The sequence below is a fragment of the Apium graveolens genome, chromosome 5 (assembly GCF_009905375.1).
Source record: "Apium graveolens cultivar Ventura chromosome 5, ASM990537v1, whole genome shotgun sequence".
NCBI lineage: Eukaryota > Viridiplantae > Streptophyta > Magnoliopsida > Apiales > Apiaceae > Apium > Apium graveolens.
The window spans coordinates 207,504,381-207,529,214 of record NC_133651.1 but is presented as its reverse complement, the minus strand read 5'-3'; the positions used below and the strand labels follow the sequence as shown (position 1 = coordinate 207,529,214).

At 37.4% G+C, this 24,834-nt stretch overlaps 1 protein-coding gene across 2 annotated transcripts; it reads left to right on the top strand.

Moving 5' to 3' along the window:
- Positions 1-212: 212 nt before the first annotated feature.
- On the top strand, positions 213-24,276 carry LOC141724743 (MAP3K epsilon protein kinase 1-like). Of its 2 annotated transcripts, XM_074526989.1 has the most exons (24): positions 213-500; positions 1,542-1,676; positions 2,456-2,476; positions 3,425-3,498; positions 3,812-3,902; positions 3,971-4,054; positions 4,673-4,774; positions 4,967-5,098; positions 5,659-5,730; positions 6,505-6,608; positions 12,334-12,421; positions 12,963-13,352; positions 13,909-14,238; positions 14,386-14,430; positions 14,799-14,978; positions 15,054-15,137; positions 15,404-15,495; positions 15,585-15,668; positions 16,914-17,494; positions 17,700-18,091; positions 18,168-18,302; positions 22,418-22,824; positions 23,212-23,326; positions 23,850-24,276. In XM_074526989.1, the coding sequence occupies exons 1-24, from the start codon at positions 447-449 to the stop codon at positions 24,024-24,026; spliced, it is 3,969 nt and encodes a 1,322-aa protein (XP_074383090.1). In that variant the 5' UTR covers positions 213-446; the 3' UTR covers positions 24,027-24,276. The 2 variants fall into 2 exon arrangements, with proteins under 2 accessions (XP_074383090.1, XP_074383091.1); XM_074526990.1 differs by lacking the exon at positions 15,054-15,137.
- The last annotated feature ends 558 nt before the right edge of the window (positions 24,277-24,834 follow it).

The following is a 24,834-nucleotide window of genomic DNA, read 5'->3' as shown; positions in this document are numbered from 1 at the left end:
TATATAACTTTACCCCACCCCACTTGCGTAACTAGCATAACAAATTTAAAAAAAAATAAAAGAATACAAATACACCACTGTAAAATGCGTATGCAATGTTACCTCAATATCAAATACATATTGAATCGGCTAAAAATGACAGTTTTTTAAAATAATTTATCAGAATCGACTGATTCACATGCACGATGGCCATCTTTAACCGATTCAATACGCATCAATGGGTATTGAATCGGCTAAAGATGTTCATCGTGGGCGAATCGGTAAATTCTGTTAAATTACTTTAAAAAACTGTCATTTTTGTCTTTCACCCCAAAATGAACAGAAACTAAACGAGAATATGAACCCACCTGCCAACAGATTAATACTGGCCGGAACTTGGCCGTCCGATCACTTTACGTTACCGGAATAATTGCATGTAAAAGGGGCATTCCAGGGTTTCAAACAAAATGTCTCGCCAGTCTACTGCCATTCCCAAATCCAAGACTCTTGACAACAAATATGTAAGTCTACATGCATATATAATGTATGTATGCATATGATTTTTTTTGTAGAATTAATTAAGCTTTGAATCTCTTATAAATTGATGTTTTTGTAAATTGTTTTGTATATATGATCACATTTGATAGTTGAAAACTCGTAAAATCTCATTTTATGGATTTTAATGAACAGAATAAAAGTTCTCAATAGGGTAGTGTGGCTAATTAGGATTTCGGTATATTGGTGATGATTGATTGTTCGGTGAAAGTGTCAAAAATGTTAATGTAATGCGATTCGATGTCAGTACAAATAACTAACTATAGTAGGTGAGGTGAAATCCGGTAGTGCCTTGTATGAATGTCGATAAATGCAATGCATGGCAACTCACCTCTTACTTGTAGTTGTAGGACTAGTAATGTAGTTAGTCTACATGTAGCACTTGTATTTATATTCTAATATATGTACTGCATCTAAAATCATGTAAGTTTTGTTTGATATTCCTTCTACTGATGAGGTAAATTAGAAAATTGCAAAACGTGCTTGTTGTTTTGATGTGAGAAAGTTGTTATGTTTATACATCCTTTTGCTAGTTCCGCACTATCTCTTTCCCTCTTTTTGTGAACTGATTAGTAACAGTGAGTGATATAAGTTGTGGAACTGACAAATCCATGTAAATTGAACAATATACTAGTGCAAGATCCAGTTGTCATTTCGTTTTTGTCCAATCTCATTCATCTTTTTTTATAGGAAAGGTAATGATTAATTTTATACTCAGGTGAAGAAGGGTAATACTTATATGAAGCATCCGATTTTATGTTAAGATTATCATAGGTGTCTGTGTGTCTCACTATCTCCTCAGATCGAAAAAGTTTGATTTTGCCAATCTTGTTTTATGGAAATCTCTACTGCGGTATCCACAAAGATGCATACAGTTATTTATTTCATTAAATTTTCAATTATGTATTTGACTGGTATGTCGATTGTTTATTTACGTTTTAATTATATTTGGTATGTTTGTTATCATGCATAATTCCTAGTTTCTTGATGTGTTTTTTTTATGTCAGATGCTCGGCGATGAAATTGGGAAAGGAGCTTATGGTCGAGTATATAAGGGTTTGGATTTGGAAAATGGAGACTTTGTGGCAATAAAACAAGTGTCTCTAGAAAACATAGCTCAGGAGGATCTAAACATTATTATGGTATTGTATTTCTTATTGTCCTTGAATTTTTATTTGTTGCTGTAAATATAACAGTATATTATAAACAAAGAAGGAATAAACGAGAGATATGATGTAGCTTATTTCTCATTTTTGTATAATGTTAGTTCCTTTAAGTGTTTCAGCACGTCTGTCCTAAATAGTAATGTGAAAACCTCTTAACAATTTTGATGGTTAATAATATCTATATCACCAAGATATATTTTTTTAGTTTTTCTTTTATTTATGTGTGTGTGTGTGCATTAATAATGTACTAATAAGATACATTGGCGCGCGCACCAATGTATTAATGCAACCGAGAATGACTGGTACACTAATTATTATGCATCTACAGTTTTGACACCCTTGTTGTCATTGATAAATGGTCTAACGTTGTTGTAAACATTAGGTGCTTAAAGTAACTCAGATATATGCTAGTCACTATTTTATTAAGTTTATAAAACCTGGGTTGTTAATTGTTATAATACCACAGGAATGTTAAATTTTAAAAAGAAGTCATTCGTTAAGAAATGAGAAACAAAAATATGATTTTCCTTTGGTGTAGAACTAGATACATTTTTTAATCATAATAGGTTGCGCATATGCATGTACTATGTGATGTTCGGGTAACATTTGTTTCGAGTATTGTTCTCAATTCTTGCAAATTTTACTTGATGAATGTACTACTAAAATATTCACAGAGTCTATATCATATGTCTACTGACCAATTGCTATTATTTTATGGATTTTCTCATCATTGGTGGGATACACAAATGTTTCAGCAAGAAATTGATCTGCTCAAGGTAATTTTTGTACTTTAATTTACCCATGGTTTTGGTTTTCCCTTGTACAAACTTGAAAGAAATACTAATCTGTACTTTCACGGAATATCTAAGGGCTCATTTTGGGTTAGATTATAGTTAGGCTATGCACATTAAGCTCACTGTTGACAAATGGCAGACCATTTACTATGATCACTTTTTTCTTAAAAGGGACCTGCTGACATTGTCTTTTAGGCACGCCTTCCAGTCACATTAATACTATGTAACAAGATCCGAATAAATGACCAGTAAAAATCTCTTGTTTTTGGAATTATGTCTTGTTTTTTTTACAACTGTAAGGAATTTTGGCATATGAATACAGTGGAATTTAGAATATAAAACTAGATTTTTGAACCTCTAAAACAGAATACATGCGAAAACATGTTATTTCATAGGCTTAGTTCTGAACGTGGTCCGAGTTTAAGGAAAAAAAGATGTAGGCCAACCTCATTGAACTTTCTCTCAAGGTATCCAAATTACTACTTACGAATCGTCATACGATTTGCAGCAAGAAGAACGCCCTGTGTTAAAGAATCTATCTTAATCCTTCTGTATTTTGAAAATATTATATTTTAATTAAGTTTTTCGTAATTCATATATATACACAGACATTATCATCTTAATTGAAATTCGTAACTTAAATACTATCAATCACATTGACATATAAAGTATTACTTTTTAATGTATTTCTCCTTTTTAAATCGTTTTAAGTGTGTGACCCTTTAGGCTATTATTAGATTGGAACTGGAAATAGTTTAAACATCACATAATAAAATTACAAATAGTGAATGGGATCTAGTAATACATTTCAATGCAACCTTTTCTTGACTAATGTGTCAATACTAGCTATACACTTTCACATATATTTGATCAACGTATAGTTGTAATAGGTACTAACCAATATTTTTTTCTTACTTTATTCTGTCATAGAATTTGAGGCACAAAAACATTGTAAAATATCTTGGATCTTCGAAGACAAAAAGCCATCTCCACATAATCCTTGAGTAAGTATGCCGGAACTGTGTATTTCTCTAGCTGTGTGAACCGACGACATGGTGAAGTCATGATCAAAATGTTTTTAGTAGCCTAGTGTATTCCCCTTTTGGTTGGATATGATCCATCTATTGCCTTCTAGTATCACCCTAAGGCTTTAGAAAGTTGATTACTTTACTCTAAGAAGCGATCGAATATCCAAGCCTCAGTGGAGGCATGGGTATGTGGGTTCATATTCCTGCAGTTGAGCATTTCCAGAAAAAAAAAAGTTCTTGCAAGTTTTTTCTGGTTTTTACCTGGTTTTTATCATTTTCTTTTGTATAGGTATGTAGAGAATGGTTCTCTTGCAAACATTATTAAGCCAACTAAGTTTGGGCCGTTTCCAGAATCTCTAGTCGCTGTGTACATAGTTCAGGTTTGTATGATTCATTTTGTTGTTGTTATGTGTTTCTGCTTATGTCTTCACTCTTTATTCCTGGACAGGTTTTGGAAGGATTAGTTTATCTACATGAGCAAGGTGTGATTCATCGTGATATTAAGGGCGCTAATATATTGTTAACTAAAGAGGTATTTCACTAATTATTCACTTTTTTGCAAAGCGTGTACGTATTTGAAGTTTATACTTAGTGAGGCTTGTATTGCATGCTACACAGCACATGCCTGCATTTGTCTCTCATCTGCATATATTTTATGTGAGAATGTGATTTGACTTATTAGGTAATTGCAAGTTCGAAACCAGTCAAATATATGTTCTCGATTTCTCTTAAATTCTTAATTCTCTCTTTTAATAGATTTTGCCTTTTTCGGATGCTATCCCATCTCCTATAACTGTAGGAAGAATTACACGAGCAGTGCGACTCAAGTTACATTTTAAACAAACACTTGTGTTATTTTAATATAGAGCACGGAGAGAGCAAGGCCAGTGTTGCTTCTGTGGAGCAACACTGATGGGAAAGGCCATGTCATGTCATGTATATTATTATTTTTCATTTTGTATTGAATATGTCTCAAATTTGCATTTTTTTGTGATGCATCAATAACTTTCTCTTTCAGAATTACTATATTTTTAATGAGCATACAGGGTTTCCTCTCATCATATTGTTGCAAAAGAGCACACTAATCCGTCTTTCTAGAGTCTAGACCCGGTTCCTCAAAAGAGTTTCTTGATCTACTATATGGTTCCAGGGTCTTGTGAAGTTAGCAGATTTTGGAGTTGCAACAAAATTGACAGAGGCGGATGTTAATACTCATTCTGTCGTAGGGACACCTTATTGGATGGCCCCTGAGGTACTTCTCTTGTAATGGCGCAGTCGATACTTGAATTGTCTCCCTTTTTACTGTTAAGCAATCAAGTCATTTATTCTGAGGATTCTTTTTTCGGAGATATTTTTTAATTCTGTATCTGGTTCAAAAGTTTAGGAAGTGTTATTATCCTACTCTTAATGGGTATCCTAATTTTTAGTACTGTTTATGTTTCAGGTGATTGAAATGTCTGGAGTTTGTGCTGAATCTGATATATGGAGTGTTGGGTGCACTGTGATTGAGCTTCTTACATGTGTACCTCCATATTATGATCTTCAGCCAATGCCAGCTCTCTTTAGGATTGTACAGGTTCTCTAAAATAGATTTTACAGTATGAACTGTAGTAGTGTAGAATACTTGCCGAAGCAGTTTTCTGTTTATGGTTACTTGGCTAAAGCCTGTCAACTGTACAATTATTTTGTTTTCTTTCATTCTTTTATATTATCGATATACTGCCTGGGACCTGGTTATTCCTAATTTTAGATAGAGAAAGATAAAATCTGAGGTAGGTGGAAATGACATAGGGAGAAAAAAAGGTTTATGAGATAAAAATGGGGAAAGAGAAGGGTGATTTTACAGCAGAGTTGCTTCTCAGTGTCAATATTATATCTAAACTTAAACCGAAGTAGCCTGACTGTTAATATGGATATGCTAGTGTTAGTGAATATTCTACAAGCTGAATTTTAGCTCATTTATTCTCCTATATTGAACAACGGACCTATGATGAACATGTTTAATACTATACAATGTACTTTATGTTGATTACACTGAGTATGAACTTGTTTAACATTTTCTTAAGGGTTTTAAATTTGTTAATTTTCTGTCCTTGGGATGGCAAGGGTACTGAACCTCTTTTCATATTTACTCAGGATGAGCGTCCTCCAATACCAGACAGTCTATCTCCTGCAATGACGGATTTTCTTTTCCAGTGTTTTAAAAAGGTGGTTATGCAGATGAAATTTCACAATCTTGGCATATTATGTTTTTTTTAATTATATCTTATATCATAATACTATACTACTACACTACTGGTATTAGTTCCCATTCATATGTTTTCTCCTCCCAGATTTAATTTTCAGAAGTTGTTTATGTGTTATCATAAATGAGGAGGTTCTCTCAAGTTGGAGTTACAAGAGGGAGATGAAGAATAAGTTGAAACAATTGCATGTATAAGTAAAGAATAGGGGAACTGATTACCACGCTATTGGTCTTCTTCTTTTTCTTTTTTTTTTCATTAAATTCTTTTGGTCTTCTTCCCTTCCTCCTATGCAGTAATTTGAGCTGATTTGTGTAGTATGAAGATGGTATGGATCTCTAAACACATTGTGACAGTTGACTCCTTTGTGCTGTATAATTCTTGTGTCATGAAACTTATATGATAGTAGTAAGGTCTTCATCTGGTGAGATGTGCTACATTCGAAATTGGCAATGAGTATTAATTGATAAACCAGAGCTATTTTATGGGATCCATTTTGTTCATGCCACACAAGTAATCTGCCTCCATTACATTACTAAGATTTTTCACTTACTGCTCCATTCAGTTCTTTGTAATGTCATGAATTGCATTTCTATTTTAAAAATAACCGCCTTTTTCATTAACATTCTTGGAAGCTCGGTGATTCCTTGTTAACTTGCTATCAAGCCAGTTAAAATATCTATATTGCGTATCTCTGAATTTTTTTGGTCAAATATATATACCAAGCAATATGTTTCAGGATGCTAGGCAGAGGCCTGATGCTAAGACACTGCTCTCGCACCCTTGGATACAAAACTCAAGGCGTGTTTTACAGTCTTCACTTCGGCAAAGTGATACATTGAGGTAGACATCATGCATACGGCATACCCCTTTTCTCTTCTTCCTTTCCGATTCCCTCCCGCCCCTCTACAGAAGAACGAACATTATTATGGGGATATTACATGTGACATGCATTGTTTCTTCATTATCTTCAAATTACAGAAGTAGGGTAACCTCATTTTTGATTTGCTGATTGAAATCTGTATTTGTATTTGATTAATAACGAGATAGATATATTTATTGTTAACTCTCTATTAGGAGGTTCTTCCTAGAATGCTACTAATATAATATATACCCCTTCTTCCCCTCCCTCTCTTCCCATAGACACTATTTATAGGTGACCATAATAACAAGTCCACATTTATTCGTGAGACTAGTTTTTAGATCTTACCTGTTTATATCTTATCTGAAGCGTGATTAAATGCATGTTGGTTTCTTAGTTAATGTGATAAATTTTAGTGATTTCACTGGTTTATTGTTTCACTAAATTATAATATTTTCTATATTGTGTTGCATTTCAATGTTAGGGATGTTACTATCTGTTTTCGAAATATTGCATCTAGTTCATGTACAAGTACGTTGAATTTTGATAAGATGTATGCTAACTGGTTTTCTGTTGTTATTTGTCTGTTGAATTGTATTCGTTTGATCAATCACAATTTCACATATGAATGTATGAAATATGGTCTCGCAGTTCTCACTATAGCCGATGTGCCCTCTTGTATTGCTTTCTATTTAAAGTGCTACTTTTCTATTCTGCACCATGATTGCTAGGGATAATTTCTTTGTTTATTTAGGTCCTAAAAGTGAGTTGTGGGGAGATAGGGATTTCTGATATGGGGTCTGAAAATTTTTGGGAAGAGGGATTATAATAAATTGATGCAGGATCTTTATATTCAGCGCAATTTTTGGAACATTCTAGCTAGATAACATTTAATGTAGGGGACTTTCAAACTCCTAAGAGACTTCTAGACTTGTTTGACTCTGTTAAGACTTTATGACTCCTTATAATGAACTTAATTATTTTCTGGAACCTTCTTCTGCCTTCTTGCATATATTTTTCCATACCTCCTTGAATTTGCATCATTTCTCCCCGGCTTGGAAAAACTCGACTCCGACGAGTTAAACGAGTGATACTTGTTATAAAGATCAAGATCTAAACGTTGAAATTCTTCATCGGAAATCCATGTACAATCAGACCACGGTTTATCCTTCCATTTGACCAAATATTTCTGATAACCACCATTTCGAGTAGAAACAATAGTTGTATCCACTATATCTTCAATCTCATCACGGACATTTGAAGCAGGTGGCAAGCGAAGTGGAGCAATAGATTTTGAAGAGTCACCATGTCCGTGATAAATGGTTAAGTCTTCAATATTGAAGATATTACTAATTCCCATGTCAGCCGGAAGATCTAGAACATAAGCATTTGAATAAATTTTATGACTGATTGTATATGGTCCAACACGTCGGTACTGCAGCTTCTTGAACTTGCTATTTGGAAAACGTTCAGGTCGGATGCGCACCATAACCTGATCTCCGACCTTAAATTCAGTATTTTTACGATGCAAATCTGCTTGAGTTTTGTATTTAGCATTACTGGCAGAAATTTTGTGACGAACATCGGCATGAATTTGCTGAATATGTTCAGCAAAAGCTTCTGCATCTGCACTATGACGGCCAGATATAGGTAAAGGGGCTAAATCAATTGGTTTCTTAGGTTGGATACCTAACACAATCTCAAAAGGACTGCGGCCAGTAGTTCGATTGACAGAACTGTTGTATTCGAACTCGGCCATTGCCCAAATCTGATCCCAAGTTGTAAGTTTATCTTCAACCAAACAACGTAGTAAATTCCCCAAACTCCTATTAACAACTTCTGTCTGCCCGTCTGTTTGAGGGTGATAGGCAGAAGAAAATTTCAATTGTGTATTCATTAATTTCCACAAGGTTCGCCAAAAATAACTTGTAAATTTCACATCCCGGTCTGACACTATAGTCTTTGGCAGCCCGTGAAGTCGAACAACCTCCTTAAAAAATAACTTTGCGATGTGGACTGCGTCTAGTGTCTTTGAACAAGGGATAAAATGCGCCATCTTTGAGAATCGGTCTACAACCACGAAGATTGAGTCATGTCCTCGAGTTGTTTTTGGTAAGCCAAGTATGAAATCCATGCTTAAGTCTTGCCAAGGCTTGTGAGGAGTCGGAAGAGGCATATATAATCCTGAATTATTCTTTGTTCCATTGGCCATTTGACAAATGCGACACTGAGAAACAGCAACAGCCACATCATGTTTTAAACGTGGCCAAAAAAATATTTCTTCAACCATGGCAACTGTTTTGTCCCTTCCAAAATGACCACGGCCATGTAATTCCCAAATAATTTGTTCACGAACTGAAGTAGATGGTAGACAAAGACGATGCCCTTTGAATAAATAACCATCTCGTAAAGAGAAAGTAGAATGAACCTGTTGTCCGGTAGTCATGCTAGAATAAAGCTCTTGAAAATCTTTACATGATAGATAGTCCTCCTTAAGCCTTTCAAAACCCACCACCTTGATAGATAATGTATTCATAACATAAATTACCCGACTAAGAGCATCGGCTGCTTTATTATCCACCCCAGCCTTATGTTTTATAACAAAAGCATACTCTTGCAAGAACTCTATCCACTTCCCATGCTTCTGCTTTAGCTTCTTTTGACTGTGAAGATGCTTAAGAGCTTCATGATCAGAATATAGCACAAACTCTTTATGAATAAGATAGTGACGCCAATATCGAAGTGCTTATGCATAAAATTCTTTCTCGTAGGTAGTATATTACATAACCCAAATGGCAAGACCAGCCATTCATAAAGGCCATCTTTGGTTTTAAATGCAGTCTTCCATTCATCTCCGGGCCGAATCCGGATTTGATGGTAGCCACTTCTTAGATCCACCTTTGTAAATATTGTAGCACCTGTCATCATATCAAGCAAGTCATCGAGCCGTGGTATCGGAAAACGATACTTAACAGTAATTTTGTTAATTGCACGGCTATCTATACACATGCGCCAACTTCCATCCTTCTTTGGTGTTAAAAGAGCCGGCACAGCACATGGACTTAGGCTTTCTCTAATGAATCCTTTTGACAAGAGTTCTTCCACCTGCTTCCTTAGTTCAGCATGTTCAGAGGGATTCATTCGGTAGGCTGGAAGATTCGGAAGTTGAGCTCCTGGGACAAGATCAATTGCATGTTGTATCTCGCGCATCGGAGGTAAAGCATCAGGTAATTCGTCGGGAGCAATATCAGAGAAGTCTTGCAACAATGTTTTAATTTCATCCGGTAATTTCTTTGTTGTTGAGTCCTCATTCTGATTTACTCGCTTGATCACCATTCCATAGATAACTCCAGTTTCATTGCTTTCGCGCAAGAACTTCTTCTTTGTTAGAAACTGTAGGACCTTTTTTCCCGTTTAAATGGCTGATCAGATTTATTAACTGCAGAATTTGAGTCGAGTAACTTCTGATCTGTTGTAGTTTCTGAAGCTTTTGGCCTGATTTTCTTCATTTTCTTCAGTTCCTCGGAACTTTTAGGATAAAGTGTAATTTTATTACCTTCCGAGAAAAAATGAAAGGTATTCTCCTTGCCACAATGATATACATCATAATCGAATAACCATGGACGTCCAAGTAAAATGTGTGTCACATTCATAGGAACAACATCACAATGAATAGAATCTTTGTAACGACCACACGTTATTGGAACTAGGCAGCGTTTACTTACCGGAATGGATGTATTATCGATCCAAGCAACATGATAGGGCTGAGGATGTGGCTCTGTAGGAAGTTTTAGTCGTTCGACTGCCGAGGCTGAAATTACATTCATGCAGCTTCCGCTATCAATCACCAGCTTAAGTAACTCATTTTTACAAGTTACTAGTGTTTGAAATATTGTAGTAGTCCTCCAATCCGCTTCCTTAACTTTTGGAGCAGCAAGTATGCGTCGAACAACCATATTCAAAGAGTTCTCGTCAGAATCAGCCAAGTCATCAGCATTGAATTGCGGAGTTTCTTCACCATCTTCGTTTTCAGCCATTTCATTTTCTTTTGGCTCTTTTTCTGAAATACCAATATGCAGATTGTTCCTGGTGGGACATTGATAAGCTTTATGTCCCTTGCCTTCACATCTGAAACACCGATCACTATTGTCCACACCCTTTCCTCTCCCTCCTTCTTTCTTATTTGTAGTGTATTGTGGCTTCGATACAGGGCTGGTGACATTAAACTTTCTCGTTACTGCCTCTTTCATTTGAGCAGAACCTTTAAGAGTCATATTCAAATATTCCTCCAAGTCAAGTGCAATTTGGAAAGCATTTTCCACGCTATACGGAGTGTATCTCAGCATTTCCTTTCTGATTTCAAATCTGAGACCAGATTTAAATCTTGCCAAGCTATGGCGCGGATCTTCAACAATCTGACTTCTTGTTTTTAATTCATCGAACTTTTGCATATACTCTGCTACCGTCATCGTTCCTTGCTTCAAATTTACAAGCTGTTCACAGAGCTTATCTTCGTAATTTTGAGGCATGTATTTTTCCCGCAGCCTTGCCTTCATCTCCTGCCAGGTCACTATTGGAGGTAGCCCCAATCTCCGCATGTCTGCTTCAACACCATTCCACCAGACCTTTGCAAGATTAACCAATTTCATTTTGGCAAACCTCACACGTCGCTCCTCAGACATGTCGTACCAGTCAAAATATTCTTCAATTGCAGAAATCCAATCGACAAAGTTTGTTGCATTAAATCTTCCGTCAAAGTCTGGTACATCAATTCTCACCTTCTTTGTGATATCACCAGCTGTGTCATAAGGGGCATACGGGCCTCTGTTGAAGTTTCCTGGCACATTAAACATGAGTGGCTGCTGCATCCATGGAAGTCCATTATTCAGTGGTTCCCGCCTTGCATTTTCTTCTTCATTTGGCTGTTCGTTTCCGCCATTGTTAGCACCAGAAGACTCTCCTTCAGGAGAATCCACAGTTGGATTTGACTTTGTTTCAATCTGCTTAACTCTGGCATCAATGTTTTCAATCCGTTGATTTAAAACATTAAGACTTTCCATCATTTGTATCAGCACCTGATCTCGTTCAACATCTGTAAGTCGGCCTCGGAATGAACGTCCCGTGCGTGTCGTCATAGCGCTGCCTTGCTCTGATACCAATCTGATGCAGGATCTTTATATTCAGCGCTTTGAACTCTTATACAGAATAGCTCAAAGTAAATAATGGAACACTAAATGAAGATGAACAAAATTATATGGAAAGAGAGAGAGAATAACTAGGCCTCACACCTAGATTACTTAGGTCTCACACCCAAGGAAATTAATAAACTTAATTCATTCAACTCTGCCTTAACAAATAGAGTACAAGAATTTATAGTAATCTTTGGAACATTCTAGCTAGATAACATTTAATGTAGGGGACTTTCAAACTCCTAAGAGACTTCTAGACTTGTTTGACTCTGTTAAGACTTTATGACTCCTTACAATGAACTTAATTATTTTCTGGAACCTTCTTCTGCCTTCTTGCATATATTTTTCCATACCTCCTTGAATTTGCATCATAAATTGACAAGGCAAGAGATTTGAATTATTGCAAATTAGGATTTGTATTGTGCAGCTTTAGAACGAAAGTGTGTTATATCACTGGTCTTAGAGATGAATAACATAGAGTTTTTATTATAAGCATGGTTGCTCATATGTTTTACAGACTTGAGGAAGAAGGTGCTTTCACTGCCGAGACAATGAATGGAGATGATCACGGAATAGTTGAAGACTCCAACACCCTGAAAGCTAAAGTACGTGTTTCCTAACTTTGGAATGTATATTTCTTATGATTTGCTCTTACTATATGTTGACTTCCATCCACCTTTGTCATCATAATAAGTATTTCATGAATTATCCTTGATCTTAAATTATGAAATGCAAAAAGAATTATATAAATGCACTTACTCTAAAAATCAATTGGATTCCGAAGTTCATGAAGTGTAATTTATAATATGATTCATGTCGCACTTATCAGAGTTATTATGTAATGCTTTTTTTAATCAATAAAAGCATTTAGAGATGGCCTAAGAGATGTATACTCATTTTCTCAGCAATTCGTAGAGTTGTTTGTTCTCTTCCATTGCATTATCTAATGCTTGTCTGACATTAATGTCTTTTTAATATGTCATAGAATTATGGGAAATGCTATCTCTGGATCTTAGTGATATCCATCAAAGAAGGGTTTTTCTTTATCTTTCGTAGTTGTCTCATGTATGTTGCTTTGATTAGAGAAGATCATGCTTTCATAGCAAGATATTCAAATTTTTATTTTGTTGACTCTTCTATATTCAGGACAGCAAAACAGATTTGTTATCTCGAGAGGCTATTGCCAAAATTGATGATTATAGTGAAGATAGCAGTGCCAAACATGATCTTGTTGAGAAAAGAGCTGCTACTCATGAAGATGAGATTTTGTCTGATCAAGTCTCTACATTACCAATCCAAGAGAAGTTGCCCATAAAATCTAATTTTAACTCTGAGGTGGCTACTGCATCAGCAGAGCTTCAAGAGCCATCTCAGTCACATAATCAGGAGAAGGTTCCAATTAATGGTGAGCTAGGGTCACCTAATTCCAGGAAGAAATATACTGTTGCCAGAAAAACTGAAGTGAAAGGAAGTTCTCATGTTGAACATGGGTCTTCCACTTCAGCACCAAATAGCCGAGATCACAATCTTATAAAGGTAAATATGATGAGTAGTTGCTGCTTGATACTCAAAACATTGAGATCAACTATATAGTAATGCAAACTACTTTCTACTTGCCAGACTCTTTCATAATGAACCCACCTTGTAGCTTTATTAGCGTAATTTTTGTGTGTTTCTACTACATCTATATGTGTGTATGTGTGTGTGTGTGTATTCTATTATTTCTATATAGTAAGACAAATTTATTCACTTTCAACAGAAAAATATATAGCAGCCATATATTCCTACTGCTCTGGGTGCTATTAATCTGTATGTTTATCATGTTAAATTGAAGTAGAGAAAGATGGGTGGGAGATCTAGCAGTATTTTTTAGATATTATATCTAAATTGTAGATAAGTCTCTTGTATCATTTGATTAGGCTTTTTCTCAACTGTGACCCAGATACTTTGCAAGATAGTTTTAGAATAGAATGGCCTGTGACACTACACAGAGCTTACTGCCTCCTATTACTCACTCACACATGAATAAGGCAGCCATCATAGTGTTTTCTCCTTTCAGTTAATAAACTAAATATATGACCGATATGTGAAGGCACCAAAGGCATCAATAGCCGCTGGAGGTAATGAGCTGAGTAAATTTAGTGATACTCCCGGTGATGCTTCGTTGGAAGACTTGTTCCGTCCATTGGATAAAACTCTGGAGGATCAGGCAGCTGAAGCCTCAACATCTGCATCCACTTCAAATGTGAATCAAGGCAATGCCTTTCCTGCAGATGAAGGGAGAAATGTCTTGGCAACAAGGTTAAGGGCCGCAATTGCAAAAAAGCGAATGGAAAATGATTTGGGCCGAGCAAGTGGTGGCGACTTGCTCCGTATAGTGATGGGTGTTTTAAAGGAAGATGCTCCTGGTACTGATGGTTTGGTAAGATCGGTATTTTGGTGAATTTGTTACTGTGCCAAATGGTTCGAGTTCATTTATTTCTGTAGTTACTAAAAGAAATGATGGAATGGCGATCTGTTGCTTGAAGTTGAAATTATGCCTGATTGTTTTTTTTTGTTGAAATATCAGGGCTTTGATGACAATATGCCTGCAGATAATTTATTTCACCTACAGGTACTTCCTTTCCAATGCTTATTTCCGGTGAAAAGAAAACCGACTAGCTATCTTTCCCTGGTCTCTCCTCTCTGAATCAATGCTGATTTTGACAAATAACAAGATGCAAGACATCTTTGGACAATCCTGCAGCCTTAATATGACTGTAATTGTAATTGTTTCTGCTACTCGTACTGGAAAATAAATTTATCATTTTGGGTGTCACTACAATTGAAATGATTAAATATTGTTCAATGGCTATGGATGTTGATGTTTCTGACCTTAGAGCTGTGGCCCAGTTTGTTAAAGGATTCCCAGCTTATTTCTTGCTGAGCTTTACATTTAATGCACGGGTTTGTACACCAGACTAACTGATACTTTACCTGTAGGCTGTGGAATTTAGCAAATTAGTGTCAACATTGAGGCCCAATGAACCAGAAGATATGGTTGTATCTGCTTGCCAGAAGATAACTGCTTTCTTTCACCAACGCCCTGAGCAAAAATATGTATTCATTACTCAGCATGGTTTACTCCCTTTAATGGAGTTGCTTGAGAATCCCAGAATTGGTGTATGTAGACATCAATTATTATCATCTTTTTAAACTTCTATAGTAATTTACACCTTTGGTACTTGCTCTTTATAGGTTATGTGTGCGGTGCTTCAAGTTTTAAATCAGATAATCAAGGATAACACTGATTATCTGGAAAATGCGTGTCTTGTTGGGTTTGTAAGTTTTGTGTTCATTTTGCGCTTTCAGTCTCCTTAATTTGATAGAGTGGCATAAGAATGCAGTTTTATTTGTGATAAGTTTGTCCTGAATATACATTATATACAGGGACTCGGATCTTTAGTCTACTAGAACAATGCAGTAGTATGTTGGAGATGGGTTTTCTGATCGTCGAATTGAATTAGCAATAGTCTGATGAGATTATTCTTGTATTGCTTCAGTAGAAATATAAGTATCAACTGGTGAAAATTTTGTTTTCATCACAGGTTCCAGTCGTAATGAGCTTTGCTGAACCTGATCATCCTCGTGAAATTCGAATGGAAGCAGCTTACTTTTTACAGCAGTTGTATCAGTCAAGGTATTTAGTATATTCCTGCTTCCAGCGGAAATCTGTATTTAATTAAAGGTACATGAATAGAGGCTGACTTCAGTGACTTCTCCATGCAGTTCCTTGACTTTACACATGTTTATTGCTTGTCGTGGAATTCCAATACTTGTGGGTTTTCTCGAAGCTGATTATGCAAAATACAGGTTGGTTTTTGTCTGTGGTTTAAGTGAGCCGGTTATACTTTGACATGCCAAATATTTCATGAAGCTTTAGTCTTTCCTTCATGTAGCTTTGGAATTAAATGTATGCAAGAAGTTGCTGCAGGGTATATTAATTCTTATGTATCACAAGTTCAGAAATTTATGCATACGTTTGTTTGTGTGTGTATTGGGGGGGGGGGGGGTGATACGAAATTTGTTGACATTGTGTGTTACACCTGGCATTACATGGTCTAGCAGTCTTGTAAGTAGAATCCCGGTTTAAACTATCTTTTAGGAGGAAAGATACAGAAATTAAAAGAAGGGTCAATTGTCACTATTTTCTCAAAACCTCAGCCAGATTCATTATTCTTTCCAATATTTTATATATATTGTCTTTCCAGCACAGATCATACTGCCTGGAAAGAGTTGGTTACAGCTGAAGTTTATCAAATGAGATAGGGAAAAGATAGCTTTGACTTGATATAAAGTACTGAAAAAAAATTATTCGAGGGTATTCAGGATGTGTGACTGGCATGATAATAAGTGATGCAAGAACATGTGGTCCCTTAAAGATGCTACTTCCTACAAGAAAAACTAGTCTGAAATTAAAAAAAAATCATGTTGCTGTTGATAAGACGGTACTATTCTGTTAATTTGATACTTGAACCTGGCAGTTGATCTCCCTTGCATGCCACAACAATTTGAAAGGGTCACTTCGCTTAGGAGAGGCTATTACTTTCAGGACCAGCTATTAGCATAGTAATGCCTAGCATAGCAACCTATTGGATACCCTTTACTCTAAGTAAACAGGAGGTCGAGGGTTCAAGTCTCAGTGTTGCCATGTTTGCGCAAGTGACACTCAAATGATACACATTAATATAACAAGACTTGTAGGTCTAGTTGAATGGGTATTGGGATGCATGTTTTGCATATCCTCTTGGACCAAGTATTAAAAAAAAATTCATGTCAAGAAGAATACGGCTTGTGTAGTCAATGGCATGGTGAAAGCACCTGATATTTCAGTAATACCATAATCATCTCTTCATGTTATCTGATGTTTTAGATGTGCTGGTATGGTGTTTCAGATATGACCTATTATTGTATCAGCATGTGATGTCTGAGCAGTTTATCATCTGCTTTGAAATTCTGTATATGCCAGTTCAGATGCACATACCCTAGTAGGTTTTACGATTCATCTTTGTACCTGTAATTAATTTAATTTTAAATTTAAGAATTCATGAGTTACAGGGAAATGGTTCATCTAGCAATTGATGGAATTTGGAAGGTACTGAAACTTCACCGGTCCCCTAGGAATGATTTTTGTCGGATAGCTGCAAAGAATGGGATACTACCGAGGCTTACAAACACTCTTTATAGCTTGAACGAGGCAACTCGGTTGGCTTTGGTATCTGGTGGAGGCGTGTTTCCGGTTGATGGTATAAATTTACGGGCGCGGTCTGGTCAACTGGATCCAGGAAACCTTACTTTTGGTCAAAGTGTGGCACCACCTTATGGATCTGATAAGCATGGAGTTGATGATTCATTGTCGTCTGGAACTCGTGACTCTTCACAAGCTTCAGTTTCTCATTCTTCCAACTCCAGATCTTTTCCCCTGGATAGTGATAAACCTCGATCAAGCACAGCCTCTATAGAAGGTCACGACACTAGAAAATTACATGATTCATGCTCTTTCGACAAACTCGCACATAGTATGATGAATGAAAGAAGTGATCCTTCAAGAACTGCACATAGAATTTCAATTGAAAGAACTCAAACATTGACTGATGGTGTTTCAAAAGGTCCCGATCCTTTGATTGCTGACTTTTCAGGTGTGTAGAGTATTGTTTAGCATTCCTCGCCCTTGTGTCATTCCAATAATTGCATATTTAGTTCTCATGTATCTCTATCCTTGGGAGTCTACTGTTCTGCTGGAGCATGTTCTCTGCCTGAACATGATTCTTTTTCTCGATTTGATGAGGTACATAGTGCACGCTTGTAGATGACATTTTAATTCTTATTTTAATCACTTTACAGAGGTTACAGGACGTGGAAGAGAACATACAAACCTTGAATCTACAGTCAAAAGTCCACCAAAAATTGCAAATAAGAATGTAGGACTGCCATCATCTAATGACGGAACCACTGCTTCTACATCTGGACTTGCTTCGCAGATAGCTTCCAGTGTCCTGTCAGATTCCGGGATTTCAAATGCCAGGCCAGGGAGTGCAGCTTCTTCCGGATTACTTTCGCACATGGGTCCACCTTGGAGTGCTGACGTTACTTGGGAATACGTAGAGAAAGTAGCAGACCTTCTACTTGAGTTTGCTGGATCTGACACGACTGTGAAGTCTTACATGTGTAGTCAAAGCTTGCTCACTCGTCTTTTTCTGATGTTCAATAAGATAGAACCTGCTGTTCTTTTGAAGGTACGCAAATTATTAGCTTTAAATTAAGCCTCACTTGTTCAAACTCCTCGTTTCTCACACCTTTTAATTGTTATAGTTATTGAAGTGCGTTAATCATCTTTCTACTGACCCACACTGCTTGGAGAATCTTCAGCGAGCAGATGCAATAAAATTTCTAATCCCAAACCTTGACTTCAGGGAAGGTCCTCTCGTGTCTCAAATTCACCATGAGGTAAACCTTTCACACTTATATATGTGTACAGCTTATGTATTACTCCCTCTGTCCCACAATACTAGTTGTCACGGGGTCAGATTTTCAACCTTGAAATCTCTGATCCGTGCGGCCTACTCAGTCGCCGACCTAGGCGCCCAAGCAGTCAGCCTTCCGAGAGGTTGTCGCCCAGCAGCCCCGACAACACCAGCAAACCCAAGCACAGCGGATATGATATTGAACCAACGCACAACAGGAACCAATCGTGTGTGCAAGTGTGTCTAATTACCAAGCAAATGTAAGACACAACAGATTACGAGCCTGAATGCCCAACCTTCTATTGACCAACAATATAAGGATACAACTCGATTATGTTTACAGACTTGTACTACTACCTAGCATAATAATACAACCCAACATATGTTTACAGACTTTTCCCTACTGCCTAACATATGGATACATGTTTTGTGCATACAAGCCTACATGCATTTCTTTGAATAGATTACATTCTCACAATGCTTATCTATATATAAGAGTGCCTGGTCGCGGCCCCCAGCAGCCCCAATAGCACCAACGGGTCCAGCAACCCCAACTGCTAGCAGTTACAAGCAGTTCCAGCATTTCAAATTCCCTCAATTCGAATTTTCCCACCAATTCCTTGAGCCCCAACTGCAAGGTAGTTATTCCAGCAACCCACTAGTGCATAATCCAGCACTTATGCATATATATTTAATGCATATATATCTGAGCCCCCATGTGCCACACATGTGCCTACAATTCTGACCATGCCTTAGCCATTTGGACTCCCAACTTAGCTCCCAGCTCGGTGTCGCCCACATTTAGACCAACCAGCAATCCCACATAAACACAGCAGCTCAAGTCTAGCAGCTCAAGTCTGTGTTGCCGCCTCCCAATCCTTGTCGCCGCTAGGTGAATCTCGATCCCAAAATGAAATCCATCCTAAGGGTCTTACAAACCCTCTCACACCTCCTGAGTTTGATGTGCTCATCAAATCAGCAACAACTCTGAGAAGTCCGTCTCTGCTAGTAGCGAAAGCAACGCCTATGAACCAAGGCTGCAAATCCGTCTACGGTTCCTGCCACTGCCAAACCCAATTAGCTATCACCAATTGATTAAATTAACCTTCAAAGTTTCTCTGATGCAAATTCAAGGAGGTATGGAAAAATATATGCAAGAAGGCAGAAGAAGGTTCCAGAAAATAATTAAGTTCATTGTAAGGAGTCATAAAGTCTTAACAGAGTCAAACAAGTCTAGAAGTCTCTTAGGAGTTTGAAAGTCCCCTACATTAAATGTTATCTAGCTAGAATGTTCCAAAGATTACTATAAATTCTTGTACTCTATTTGTTAAGGCAGAGTTGAATGAATTAAGTTTATTAATTTTCTTGGGTGTGAGACATAAGTAATCTAGGTGTGAGGTCTAGTTATTCTCTCTCTCTCTTTCCATATAATTTTGTTCATCTTCATTTAGTGTTCCATTATTTACTTTGAGCTATTCTGTATAAGAGTTCAAAGCGCTGAATATAAAGATCCTGCATCATTCTCCCCTTTAGTCACCAAAATTCAGATGACCATGTGTAGTCGCTCAGTCACCTAGACATCCAATACCATCCTGACTTAAGTTCCAGCAGCGTCTCCCACCCTTAGAGACGTTGACTTAGGCCCCCTTTCAGAAAAACACTAAGCTTGCTGCCTTGTAGAGATGCGTCGCCAACAATAATCTGATCCCACAAACCATGTCGCCGACCAACACTTGGACAACCCTCAACTTATGCATTTTCTTCTCACCCTTGTCAAACCAATAGGAACTCAGCCATCTCACAACATGAACATGTTCCAACCATGATCATGTTTCCCCCCAGTTACTTCAATCCATATGAGCGACCATAGGCTAACATAGCCCATCAATGCTAATTATCCAAAAGCCAACATAACCAAAACCCATGATCAACGCTCTTCCTTAACAAGACCTGTACCCGGAAGAATCATATACCCATGATACACGCCAATCGTCATAAACAAATCAGCCACCACCGACCTGCACACCACATACCCGTGGTTAGTGTTTCCAACACTTGTCACCAAATCTGTAACATAGTCCAGCCCCCGTCGCTGAACCTTGACGCCAACCCCCCCACGCTGCGCCACAATCGCCATGACTGGCTCAAAAATCAGATGCGCCTCCACCAGTGCAATCCTTGCACTTTCCCCACCTTGAACAGAAGTTTCAAGCCCAGAGTGATCTCCATCATCACCCAACAAAATGTCTCCAGCATCCCGCCTTGATAACTCCAAGTAAAACTCAACTCGTTCTACTTTACTTAACCAACGATCAGCCAACATCCCAACTCGAAAAGAGATCTCCTCAAACCTTCTCTCTATGGCGTCAAACTGATCTCCAAGAGCATCTTTAAAGTCACCCAGATCATACTTCATGGCCCTGCATATCCTTATCAATGACACCAAATTTCTGACCATGGACTCGCCCAACACTTTTTGAAACCCAACAAAATCAACTTTGCTCCCACATGATCCAACCATCATGTCAAATCCCGAACTGATCAACGCAACTCTGATACCACTTGTCACAGGGTCAGATTTTCAACCTTGAAATCTCTGATCCGTGCGGCCTACTCAGTCGCCGACCTAGGCGCCCAAGCAGCCAGCCTTCCGAGAGGTTGTCGCCCAGCAGCCCCCAGTAGCCCCGACAACACCAGCAAACCCAAGCACGGCGGATATGATTCTGAACCAACGCACAACAGGAACCAATCGTGTGTGCAAGTGTGTCTAATTACCAAGCAAATGTAAGACACGACAGATTACGAGCCTGAATGTCAACCTTCTATTGACCAACAATATAAGGATACAACTCGATTATGCTTACAGACTTGTACTACTTCCTAGCATAATAATACAACCCAATATATGTTTACAGACTTTTCCCTACTACCTAACATATGGATACATGTTTTGTGCATACAAGCCTACATTCATTTCTCTGAATAGATTACATTCTCACAATGCCTATGTATATATAAGAGTGCCTGGTCGCGGCCCCCAGCAGCCCCAACAGCACCAACAGGCCCAGCAGCCCCAACTGCTAGCAGTTACAAGCAGTTCCAACATTTCAAATTCCCTCAATTCGAATTTTCCCACCAATTTCTTGAGCCCCAACTGCAAGGTAGTTATTCCAGCAACCCACTAGTGCATAATCCAGCACTTATGCATATATATATATAATGCATTTATATCTGAGCCCCCATGTGCCACACATGTGCCTACAATTCTGACCATGCCTTAGCCATTTGGACTCCCAACTTAGCTCCCAGCTCGGTGTCTCCCACATTTAGACCAACCAGCAATCCCACATAAACACAACAGCTCAAGTCTGTGTTGCCGCCTGGCGACGAGTCTGTGTCGCCACCTGGCGCCCAATCCTTGTCGCCGCCTGGCGACTAGTCCGTGTCGCCGCCAGGTGAATCTCGATCCCAAAATGAAATCCAGCCTAAGGCTCTTACACTAGTCCCTTTTCAATTTTTTACGCTTATTAAGAAAGTATTATTTTAATGATACATTTTCACTTACCCATCATAAATGCATGAATGTAGACCTTTATTAACCCCTCATTAATTGTTACACAATTTTCAAGGTGGGTAATTTTGGAAAAGTGTCAATAGATTTGCGTAGACATGTATTATGGGAAAAAAAGATCTCTTAAAAGAGACTACGATTGTGGGACGGAGGGAGTTCATTAGAAGATGCATGTTCCACGCTTTACCTGTATAGAGAACGAAGCCTCTATATATATAGGAAAGCTTATGAAGTTACTTCCTAAACTTACAGCTAGATGACTCACTAGTAGAATAGAGATAGATGCTTATACATGTAACAAGCTGCCTACAGGCAGATGACTATATATATATACTTTCTGGCAAACCCTTCCTGTTATCTTGTTATAGGCAGTAGTGAAGATTTTATATACATATATATACTTGCAGTTTCTGCAACTCATTTCTTGTTCAATCTTCATTTATTCATATCACCGATGTCATATATTCACAGTTTGTAACAGTATAAAATACCGCGCTCAACTTTGAGAATGATTTTGTTTGCTGAAGGTACTCCATGCTCTATTCAATCTCTGCAAGATAAATAAAAGGAGGCAAGAACAAGCAGCAGAAAATGGGATCATCCCACACCTGATGTATTTTATCATGTCAGCGTCTCCGTTGAAGCAATATGCATTGCCACTGCTTTGCGATATGGCCCATGCATCACGTAACTCAAGGGAGCAGTTAGGAGCTCATGGGGGTTTAGATGTGTACCTAAGCCTACTTGATGATGAGCTTTGGTCGGTAACAGCATTAGATTCTATTGCCGTGTGCCTGGCTCATGACAATGACACTAAGAAAGTGGAGCAATCTTTATTAAAAAAAGAGGCTGTTCAGAAAATGGTCAACTTTTTTCAGCGCTGTCCAGAACAACATTTTTTGCATATATTGGAGCCATTCTTGAAAATCATTACGTAAGTCCATTTCAGCCTGTCAGTATATCCATGTGAGGAAAAAATGAGTTGCTTTCCATATCTTATTCATCGATGTTGTAATTTGGTAAAAAGTTTGAGATGTAATGAACATGGAAAAGTGGCCAAGACGTGAGAGACGGAGAGAACACATAATGTGTAGTACTCATAATTCCACATTTGTTGGATGCGAAAATGACACCTCACTGTTGAAGCCAGAGGATTGGTATCTTTTGCTATATCAAACAAATATTATTAATTAATTGGACATGAATTTATATGCATATCAGGATATCTATGGGTTTCCATAAAGTTTACTTTCGTTTGTTTATAAAAGCATTTTAAGTTTATTATGGACATTTTACACTCTTTTTTTCCTTCTTTTTCCAGGAAATCACCCCGTATAAATACTACTTTGGCTGTCAATGGCTTGACACCGTTACTAATTTCAAGGCTTGAACACCAGGATGCTATTACTCGGCTCAATTTGCTCAAGCTTATTAAGGTTAGAAGTTCCAGTGTTTATATGTTTTCAGTTTCAGTTTTACCTCAGCATACTTTGTTAAAGGTTTTTCTATCATGCGAGCTTTTCCTTTTTATTAGAGCCTTGTTAATTTAGTATGCAATACAATTATATCTTCAATCTGGTTCATCGATCATGGGTTTTGGGTAGTGTAACCCCATGATTTTCCTCCGCTCTCAGTTAAAAAAAAAGTCCAAAATATCAGTATTTTATTAATCTGAAAAATTGTTTTAGAAATCCACTTTAACTAACTTAAAAGAAGATCTAATCTCCATTGTCTCGGTACTCTATAGTAGCTCACGAGTACACTGCTTGCTGACCAAATCACAAATTGTGTTATTAGCATCAAGCTAGAGTGCTATTTGCTGACCAAATTACAGATTTTGTTATTAGCATCAAACTAAAAAGGCTCAACGCATGTACATGTTTATGTTATCACCTGACATTACATTTGTAGTAAAGCTGGAAATTTTTCTCTTACATCCAAATATTAATAATATATCAGGCCGTGTATGAGCACCATCCACGTCCAAAGCAAATGATTGTAGAGAATGACTTGCCTCAAAAACTTCAGAATTTGATTGAGGAACGCCGAGATGGGCAGAGTTCTGGTGGCCAAGTTTTGGTCAAGCAGATGGCTACATCCCTGCTGAAAGCACTTCATATAAACACCATTTTGTAATTAGTTTGTTATCTTATCTTCAGTGAGTATATATAAAATACATGTATAGTAACTGCACTCGGTTATAGTTCATTGTATCTGTGTATTTTCCAAGTTTCTTTTTGAGATTCAAGTTTTGAGGTTACATTTATAGAATTTTAGGGACTTCTATTTTGATAAAAGTCAGCGAGTTTTTATGAACATTTGTAAAAAAATGTATAATATTAATAATTTGTATATTAGTAAATACTTTTTATGCTTTTTAGCAGAATTTGTTGGGTGTTGACCACAAATGTCATCATTTGAGGGAGAATAGTCCTCAATGTCATTCAATGTCATTCACTGAAAAGATGGCCCTAAATGACACTCAAAAGTCTCGGTTTTTGTTTTTCTAAAATTACAAAAACGCAGATGCGTTTTGAATTTTTATTATTTTTATTTTTTAAAACCATAAACGCTATCTCTGCTCATGTTTAGATGGCTCGAATGAAGGAGAATAATACCATTTTTTCATACAGGAATGGTGATAATAACGAGTTTTAGCGGAGGTGGTTGAAAATAACGGATCGAATACGCAAATGGTAGTAGGGTACCCGCTAATATGCAAGCACCGGTTGGTGATGAGAAGTTAGCTAACTAATACGCATAAATAGTTAGGGTAATGACAATTAAATTTATTTGAAAAATTAGATATGCAAACATAAGCTGGGGTAACAAATATATGTGATACGCATTTGTCATTGGGGTCTCTAAAGATACTCATATTAGGAATGCGTATCCTTTAGAATAATTATATTCTTTCCATCTTCTTCTTCAGGAGCACAGGTAG